At 46.0% G+C, this 9,386-nt stretch overlaps 1 protein-coding gene across 3 annotated transcripts; it reads right to left on the bottom strand.

The window, feature by feature from the left end:
* Positions 1 to 212: 212 nt before the first annotated feature.
* On the bottom strand, positions 213 to 7,073 carry LOC115316385. 3 transcript variants are annotated; one of them, XM_029975777.4, is made up of 15 exons: positions 6,888 to 7,073; positions 4,338 to 4,529; positions 4,065 to 4,259; positions 3,862 to 3,933; positions 3,370 to 3,450; positions 3,200 to 3,280; positions 2,996 to 3,076; positions 2,798 to 2,878; positions 2,594 to 2,674; positions 1,761 to 1,817; positions 1,529 to 1,603; positions 1,216 to 1,424; positions 896 to 1,055; positions 580 to 697; positions 213 to 303 (listed from the first exon to the last, which is right to left on the bottom strand). In XM_029975777.4, exons 1-15 carry the CDS (start codon positions 6,919 to 6,921, stop codon positions 273 to 275), a joined length of 1,548 nt encoding a protein of 515 aa, XP_029831637.2. In that variant the 5' UTR covers positions 6,922 to 7,073; the 3' UTR covers positions 213 to 272. The 3 variants fall into 3 exon arrangements, with proteins under 3 accessions (XP_029831637.2, XP_042142376.1, XP_040066961.1); XM_042286442.1 differs by lacking the exon at positions 2,798 to 2,878; XM_040211027.1 differs by lacking the exon at positions 213 to 303 and having other exon boundaries at positions 576 to 697.
* Positions 7,074 to 9,386: the final 2,313 nt, after the last annotated feature.

The raw sequence follows: 9,386 nt of genomic DNA, 5'->3' as shown, positions 1-9,386 counted from the left end.
AGGATGTAGCCAAAGACCCCTGAAAAACAGCATCATTACATGAATGATATACTGATTATCAAGTATTCATTTAACAAAATGAGTGCCTCCTGCTGTTTACTAGAATGTAAAACACACTGCATGTGAAGACGGCCCTTTTGCAAGACTCCAGATGAGGTTCTCATTAACAAAAAGGCAACTCCAATCTGTAAGAAAAGGTAACATCTATTTTATTTGCACACCCCATTTCCCGGCTCTTACAGACTATCCGTAGCTTTCCGGCCATCTTGCTTTCACAGACCCTCCCCGGGTTCTTCCACATCCCTAGAAGATAGAAGAACAAGCTGATAAGCTGAATTCCCTGTTGAAACTGCCTTGTTGAATGTCTGCTTAAATTATTAATTATTCTAGTGCGACCATGTTTGTAGCTTTTCAGGTAGACACCTCAACCAAAGCAAATGCAGTTCATTTGAGAGTGGTATGCTCCATTCCTTAATATGTTCCGAACCGTGGCCATATATTTCAGAGTTGGACATGCAACATGTAATTTCATGAACCTTAACATTGCAACCTCAGCTGAACACAAATGAATAGGCTTACTTATTGCAATGCTTTTGAAGCCTCTCCTGGGCATGGCGCAGCCATGACATTGTAGTGGCTTCAACTTCCTTCAGGGTACCAACAGCCACCTCCTTCGGCTTGCTCGCTGTAATGCAAGCTGTAAAATATTTTAGGGTTAAAATCTAGCAGAAGCAGATGTGTTACTTAGCTGCAGCACCATGTCTTATAGCATGATTTTATTAGTTAGAGCCAACAGGAAATGAAATTAACCAATTGTAAATGAGTTTCTCATAAACGTTCCACACGCACAAAGTAAAAATCATGAATGATATCATTACACTGCATGGGTACATACCACACATCACCTTGCAGAACTCTAGACTGGAGAACTTTCCCTTTGTCTTGGTCCCATACCATGTGAAGGCTGCCCCCACTTCGTGGCACAGCATTTTGCGAAGAATTCGGGCAGTTTTATCTTTCGCATCATCACCCCCAATTACTTGCATCTGCTGCTTCTGAAATAAAATACCAAAGATAGTAAATGTGAACTTGCTGGACGTGGGGAATGGGTCGACTCTACTGCAGGAGGGTGTGTGAAGGCCTCAGAGGCCGTACAAAAAGTAGTATGGATTTATCCTCCTTATAAAAAAGAGTGCATCTCAAACGTGAGCTAACCAGTTGGACCCTTTTTTGTTCGCATGCAGTCAACTCTTTCTCAAAGGCAAGGAATTCCTGTAGGGTCTCGAACTGTGCAAAGCTTAGAGGTACAGCAGGTGGCCCATCCACATGGTGTAACATGTCGGTGATCATCATCAGCTGCTCAGATTGGTGTTGTTGGGTTTGTCTCATGATGTGTAGCGACTTCAGTACCTGCATCATAAAGCCTAGAACGAGTGCACACAAAGTTGTACGTAAGGCGACCCCAGCAGACGAACATATGTTAGAGCAAGAGGTATCTAGTCTTAAGAAAACAATTGAATGTCATCACCACTCAATTGCTGGCTGGATGTTGATGTACTCGGGCCATGAGTGTAAGGCTGTCCGTCTTTCAAAATGTGATCACCTGTGAAACAGCAAAAGTATCCTTAAATAGGATTTGAAGCACCATCTGAACAATGTAACATAATAGTAGGAGAAAGATTTATAGTGTGTGCTCAAATAGCAAAAGGGATTGTTTTTTTTTGAAAATGGGATATGCCACAAAAATTTGGATTTATTACCGTGTTCTTGGCTTGCTTGCTCATGTCTCGGAGTCAAAGGGAACATGGAACGGCCTCCTGGCAAAGAAATTGAGCGCAAACTGCGGTTCAAGCCTGATCTGTATAACAATGCACATCCACAGTAAACAGGTTCAAACTTAGTCCCAAATATTGCAAATAGACTAAGACTAATAACTTATGTGTCCATGAAGACAGTTAGTAACCCTCCGCTGTCTATAGATGGAATGGTTCCCGGGAGAAAAGAGATATGTAACAGAGCTCTTCTAGCACTGAATTACCACAATAGGGCAGATATCAAAAGGCACTCGAGATAATAACTTCCAAAGCAGTGAAATCAGCCAAACGAAGCACGGACTATGCTGGTTTGTAAACAAGTGCCCTCATTAAAGCACAAGTTAGGTTCCTGTCTTCCAAAAACAAATCAAGCAAACAAAAAACAAACTTTTTTCACCATGTTCCCACCAAGCAGGTGACTTGCTCGCTTGACTGCGAGGCGACGTTTCTTTATGGAATGCACGGCGAGTATCTGATGGAAAAATCTTGTGTGCACCATATTAGAAAGTACCGTAAAATACTGGGTGTTCGCCCATTCCACACTAAGCGCCCGCCTCCAAATATTGTAGCATCTCAAAGATTATGCGCAGTACAAATATAGGTGAAGTTGATCACCTAACGAGAATCCCCCCTCTTTTCGCGATTATCTCCAAATTTTGAGAGGGCGCTTGCTCGGTACATTACGGTATACACAATTAAGGCAATATCACCTCAAAAAAGGCAAAGCTATCCTGGAAAAGTATTGAGAAAAAGATCCAAAAGTGATAAATGTTTGTTACCATGTGTCCGCTCTTTAGAGGAATCACTGGTTGCTGAACGGCGCCGAGTTGACAGCTCTCCACAAGGCTCGCGGCGACAGCCTGAAAGAGAAATTATGCATTTTCCGTACTTTAAAGATAATACAAGAAAGACAACCTCACGATGGAAAAGTTATCCTGGAGTGGTGTTGAGAAAAATCTCCAAAAATAATAAATGTCTATTACCATGTGTCCACTCTTGAGAGGAATAGTTGGTTGCTGAACGGTGTCGAGGTGACAGCTCTCCACGAGGCTCACGGCGACTGCCTGAAAGAGAAATCATGCATTTGCAATAAATTAAACATAGTAGAAAGACAACTCCACCACAGAGAAGCTATCTGGGAGTGTTGAGAGAAAGCTCCAAAAGTAATAAATATCTATTACCATGTGTCCACTGTTCAGAGGAATAACTGGGTGCTGAACGGTGCTGAGGTGACAGCTCTCCACGAGATTCATGGCGGCTGACTGAAAAAGAAACCAAACATTCACCATACTTTAAACATGATACAAGAAAGACAACCCCACCACAGGAAAGCTATCCTGGAGTGGTGTTGAGAAAAAGCTCGAAAAGTGATAAATGCTTGTTACCATGTGTCCACTCTTGAGAGAAATGACTGGTTGGTGAACGGTGCCGAGATGACAGCTCTCCATGAGATTCACAGTGACTGCCTGAAAAATAAACCATGAATTCACCTTACTTTAAACATAATACAAGACAACTTCACAGAAAAGCTCCAAAAGTGGTAGATGTTTATTACCGTGTGTCTGCTCTTGAGAGAAATAACTTGTTGGTGAATGGTGCTGAGGCGACAATTTCTCATGAGATTTACGCCGACTGCCTGAAAGAGAGACCACGCATTAGCCGTAGGAGTGATGAATATTTCGTACCATGTCTAGCCTCTCCACATGAATTCTTAGACATCGGAACTCTGGAGCGTGAGGACAAAAAAGATGACCACAAAAACAAAGCTCCGTGTTGTGTCCATCCTTTTTGTCCCAACTCCAGGGTTACTACGTCTATCCTTTACTAGTTCGCCTGCCTACTGGGTTCAACTTCAATGAATCCTTGGTTGCTGATTGGTACCAAGGTAATGGATCAGCCTTTAAAAAGGCGGTGGCTGCCTAAAAAGACATGATGAATCCATTGTCGCTGAAATCACATGCTAAGAATACAGCACCAACCAAGGAACATTGAAGCAATTCTGCTAAGGCATTGAAACAAAGCACCAAAAGCAATTAACATTTACTACCATGTGCTCGCTTGCCGGAGGGCTTGTAAGTCTTTTCTCGAACCTGGGGCACTTTACGTCTGCAGCGGACGCCTGGAGAAATAAACATGCCCGAGTTATATTTGAAACAAGAACTTGAAGAACTCAGACATGTGAAATGTCAAAAAGCAAATACCTTCCGTAGAGGTGCGCTCAGTTTGCTGCTTACGGAGTAAACCACTCACTTTTCGTTGTTGGTTTAAAGCATGGTGGAGTTGGCGGTTTGGGTGGCTGGTAGGTCTCTTCACCCTCAGATTCAGTTTCACTATACAAAATCCTCTTGGCTTTTTTCCTTCTCCCACGACCCATCTCCACGTCGCTACAAAGGTCCGATGTCAACTCGGCCGTCGGCAACTTGCTTCTGGCTTTCTGGTAAGTGTCTGTAAAAAAGAAGGGATTGCTATGTCTCCACCAAGCATTCAGTTGCTGGAATATCTCGAGCAGTTTTTTCCACTTACCATACCATCCTAAGGAAGCAAAACGGGATTTCTTCCAATCTGGCTGTGGCTGGGCACCTTCCAAGGTGAGAGCACCAAGATTCTTGTGTGTTGCAGTCGGCCAAAAGCAGTCAGCCCCATCCACCCAGTTTAAATGAATAACGGCGACGGTATTGTCACCAACGAATTTGACAACTCCAAACTTTTTGTCATCTAGATAAATAAAAAAGAAAGATTCTGTCAACAAATGAAGATTGCAGATCAATATACAACCAAAGTTGAAAGAGGTGACATTACTGCAAATGAAGTAAAGGAAAGACAGCAAATTTCCCCTTGTAAGGCATTCGGACACATTTCTGGGCAACATCTGAAAGTGGCCACGATTTGGTGACGGAAGGGTTACACGCCAGCACAACACCAAGCATTGACGACGGACAGGGGTGGGTATACAAGTCACTTGAGCTCTCGAACCGCTTGCCGATCACCAGTGCCTGGCCAGACGTGGAGCAAAAAGCGAAGTTCTGGATCATGATGATGTCACCATCGTTGAGCATACAGGTGTTGTCATTGATGCGAGTCCTCAACGTAAATTTGTGAGGGATTTGAACAGCCTTGTATTGAGGGCCTTTACATCCAACAGACATTGGGCCATTGACATGTTCATGGAAAAAGTGATTTTTATCCTTGAACTTTGTCTTCACAAACATACTTCTGCGTTCAGTGATTCTGTTGTAGAGTTGCTCCAAGGGTCTCTCGGGTTTCCTTTGAAAGACTTTCAATGTCCTCATAAAGTTCTCAAAAGGGAATGCACTCCACCCATCCAAGGGTCCATGAGCGCGTGCATCATTCGCAGTGTGGATAAGGTTGTGCACGTTATGCGACACCTTATCCTTTCCATACAATGAAATGTAGGTCTCGACAAAATGTACAAGCAGTTGTTCAGAATAGTCCACATACTCAAGGCAAAGTTTTGGGCTGCTGAGAATTGTGATGGCAGCGTGCAGAGTCATGAAGTTGAAGAAGAAAGGCTCTGGAACTCTCGAGTAAAGAACAATGGGCCCTGTGTATAACACAAGCAGCCGAAATTCTACCGCCTTCCAGCGGTCTAAGTCGAGCAGACTTCTGGGCTTTCGACCAAAATCAGAACAGATGTACCGTTCAATCTCAAGGTTGGCTAAAGATATAGCATCTCGTGCAGCCGTGCCTAACCGACACCTGCTGTCACCCTTGAGCCATAATCTCAGGAGCTTAGAAACCACACCTAAACAGACAAGGTGCATATAGTCCAATGGAACGTTCTTCACTAGATCAATAGGAAGCTTTTCCAGTTCAGTTCTTTGGAGATGATGTTCCTCTTGTGCATGGCTTCGGAAACTCCCATCCGTTCTCAACGTGGCATCAAGCTGCGGAAAGCACATGCGACTATTGAGAAAGTCACCTTCTGTTTGGCATTTTGTACAACTGAAGTAACCATTGTGGCCCTTGATGCCGAGGACATAGGACTTTGCGGGAGCATCACAGATGAGCGTAGAAAGCTCGATTCGCAAATGCCTGCCCTTGAAGATTAATCCGTCGCTCAGTGCTTCAATGATGTCGGACACAGCCGGCCGCAGAAATTCCTCCGCACAAACGGCTTTTGATTTGCCATAGTAAACACCAATGGGAAAGGGGTCACATTTCCCGCAATTGGTCACATGGCATAGCACCGGCCAGAACTGATCACGGGTGCTTTTTGTGAGCGGAAGACCGTCAATGTTTACATTGATCTTGATGACGTCTGGCACAAAACGTGCTCGTTTCAAAGTATCGTCAAGTCCTTCCTTCACACCGAAATGGCAGTATTTGCCGGCTCCCATCTTCTCTACACATGCCTTTCTGGGGGTTTTAAGCAGTGATCTAGCACTGCCGGGGATTGATGCAAAACAGGAATGAGTTTGCAAAATCTTCAGAAGCTCAGTGAGTGCGCGGTGAGGCGTAGCCGTGTCAAGAGCCCAGCTCCGGAGTTTTCCTACAATCGATTCATGAACGTCCGCATCCTCGCAATTTCTCTTCTCTTCATATCGAATCGAGCTCTCCGGAATGTTCTGAGGCTGTAGGTCAGCTCGGTCGAATTCATTTGCCTCCGAGCTCTCAAACTCTGTGCCTGAGCTCTCCGGATTGTCCCCAGGCTGGAAGTCAACTCGGTCGAATTCATCTGGCTCCGAGCTCGAGAGCTCGGAGCCTGAGCTCTCTGAAATTTGCTGAGGCCGGAGGTCAGCACGTTGGGCTTCATCTGGCTCCAAGCTGTCGAAGTCGGAGTTGAATGTTGAAAGCAGATGGCTCCGCTCTCTTCGGCCATGCTGCTCTTCAACCGGGATCGAGCCGTCGCCAAGCTGGCCCACTTGGAAAACTTCATCGGCCGTTAGAGCATGCAGATCTTCAAAGGCCCTTTTACGCGCTCGCCTATAAAACGTGGTTTTTGGAGGTTGGTCCATCGGTAAGCAGGTTACACACCACGACCTTTGCGTGCACACACAAGTGGCAAGAACACGCTTCCCGCACTAAGTGGCACGTGTAAATACAAAACGTTACCTGGAGTAGCTCGTTGATTTTCCATGCTTTCCATGGGTGCAGCAACGCGCCAGGGGTACCAACGGTATTCCAAGCTCTGCTCAACTGTCTGTCAAATTCGCGTCCGTGTTTCGTTTTTTCATTCAAAGACCAGAACAATCGGAGCGGAGAAAATAGCTAGGAGTTGAAAGCGAGGACCGGTTTCCGTTTTTTTTAGGGTGTTTTTTGGCGCGAAAGCTGCCGGAGAATGACCAATGTGGCCAGACTCCAATTGACTTCGGTTGTACAGTAGTTATACATGCTTGGTTCAGTAATAATAAAACTTAGTATGTACACGTTAATTAATTTTCGCTACGTCCCTCCACACTTTTTTACAGTAGTGCATAGTTTAAGGAACGGACTAATACTAATGTCTAACGTTTTCGTTTTTTAAAACATTTGCAGTACCGAAACTGAAACTAAGCTAATTTTTAGAGGAAACTCCAAGTGTATGTGCTTGTGCATTGTATTCAAGAGATGTCAAGCCGAACTTATCATTTTATGTGAGAAAAACGAAACTGGCCCCATTACGGAACAAGAAAAAAAGTTCTTCATAGTGCTTGTCCCCGTGTCCAACACGAAGGCACCCTCCGTGTAGGACCGTCGAACGCGGGGTCGCACGTGCATATACTTGGGGCGTTGTACCGTTATCCGACAGACCGCTCGCTGTCCACCTTTACCATAATATTTTAAATTTCGGATGTCAACACAGAAAAACCTGCGTAAACTATAACGTAAAAAAAAAAAATTATTGCTAAAACTTTTTGATCCTTCAACATCCCCAGTTCATCCGGTGACCGATTTCCGAGGGACATCCCAGTGGGAAGTTTTCGGGATCATTCACTAACGGATGTCCCACGGAGGTCCTAGGGATATTAAAGTTGGAGTTTGCGAAGTCGGGAGGTTTTTGGGACATCCCTGGGATACGGTGTGTTGTCTGGGCTCTCTGTCTATGTAAAACATTGGTGCCGAAACCCGGGACTCTGCTATCTTACTGACCCAACCGAGAGGAAAGATCGTCACCATTAACGACATGGAACGCGTGAAAAGCAAGCGAACCACCCAGCCGGCTCTGCATACCCACCTACGAACCGAAGCAAGACAAGTCATCTACTCCAATCAGCTCAGCCTTTCTGCTCAGCGAGTTTTGCACGATAGACTAAAGACTTGCGATGAAGGCCTACAGAAGCTCAACGAGCAACAAGAGGTTGTAGCGAGCTTGGTTTTTGTCACTACATTTATATTTACAATATTTACAAATGGTTGTTAGTTGCTGTGCAGAAGCCGGCCATCGTAGAACGTCCGTGCACCACGTCACCCCGAATCTCAGTGTCTCGTGGCACCCGTCACGAATCGCGTGGCGCCGAAACACACCGCTCTCGCTGTCGTTCCTGTTGTTCTTGTAGCTCGGGGGCTACAGGCGCCCCCCCTTGGACAAGTGGCTGTAGCCACTTGAGTGGAGTTAGTTTGGTGCTCTGTGGGTGTGGGTGTTTTATGCTGATGCTTGGACGTTGGTGAATCGAAGGGGGAGAAGAAAGCCGGTTTGAGTCTGTCGATTGAGACGGTTTCGCGTTTACCTCGAAGCAACAGGGTATAATATTTTGGTGATTTTTCCAGGACAGGAAATGGTCCATCGTACAGGTTTTGCAGAGGCTTCCGCGGTGCGTCCTTCCTGATGAAAACGTGTGTAGCCTCAGTCAGTGCAGGATGTTGAAAAACCTTCGGTTGCGTTTGTTGGCGTGATGGAACTGGGCGAAGCGTTGACATTGCTTGCCTTAACTTGTGGACGTAGGATGCGGGATCCACGCTGTCTGGTATGGTAGGGGGTTCGATCATGTCCGCAGGCAGGCGTAGCGGAGCACCGTAGACGAGCTCAGCCACCGTACTCCCTAGGTCAGGTTTGAGCGTTGAACGCAACCCAAGCAGCACAATGGGCAAGTTGTCGACCCAAGCATCGGGAGACGACTGCGTGCGAAGTGCTGATTTTAGCTGCCTATGAAGGCGTTCCACGAGACCGTTTGCTGCAGGATGATAAGCTGTTGTGCGCGTACGGGAGCAGCCGAGAAGAAACGTGAGTTGACGAAATAGAGCGGACTCAAATTGGCGTCCTCGATCGGTCGTCACCGTGGAAGGTACTCCGAAACGGCTTACCCAGGTAAATAGAAAAGCTCTGGCGACCGTCTCGGCCGTTATGTTCTCGAGCGGGTAAACTTCAGGCCATCGGGAGAAACGGTCGACGCACGTCAATAAATAGGTGAAACCGCGTGATGGTGGCAAGGGTCCGACGATGTCCACGTGCACCTGCTCAAAACGTAGTGACGGAAGTGGAAACGCTCCGAGCGGTGTTCGTGTCTGTCGCTGTACTTTGCAACGTTGGCAAGCAAGACAGGAACGTACCCAATCACGAACATCGGCCTTGACTTTGGGCCAGACAAAACGGTTTGTAATAAGTTCCTGCGTTGCACGGACACCAGGATGGCA

The sequence above is a fragment of the Ixodes scapularis genome, unplaced genomic scaffold (assembly GCF_016920785.2).
Source record: "Ixodes scapularis isolate PalLabHiFi unplaced genomic scaffold, ASM1692078v2 PGA_scaffold7__128_contigs__length_106722199, whole genome shotgun sequence".
Lineage (NCBI taxonomy): Eukaryota > Metazoa > Arthropoda > Arachnida > Ixodida > Ixodidae > Ixodes > Ixodes scapularis.
Note: the sequence above shows the minus strand (reverse complement) of the source record. Positions and strands in the feature narration are given on the sequence as shown.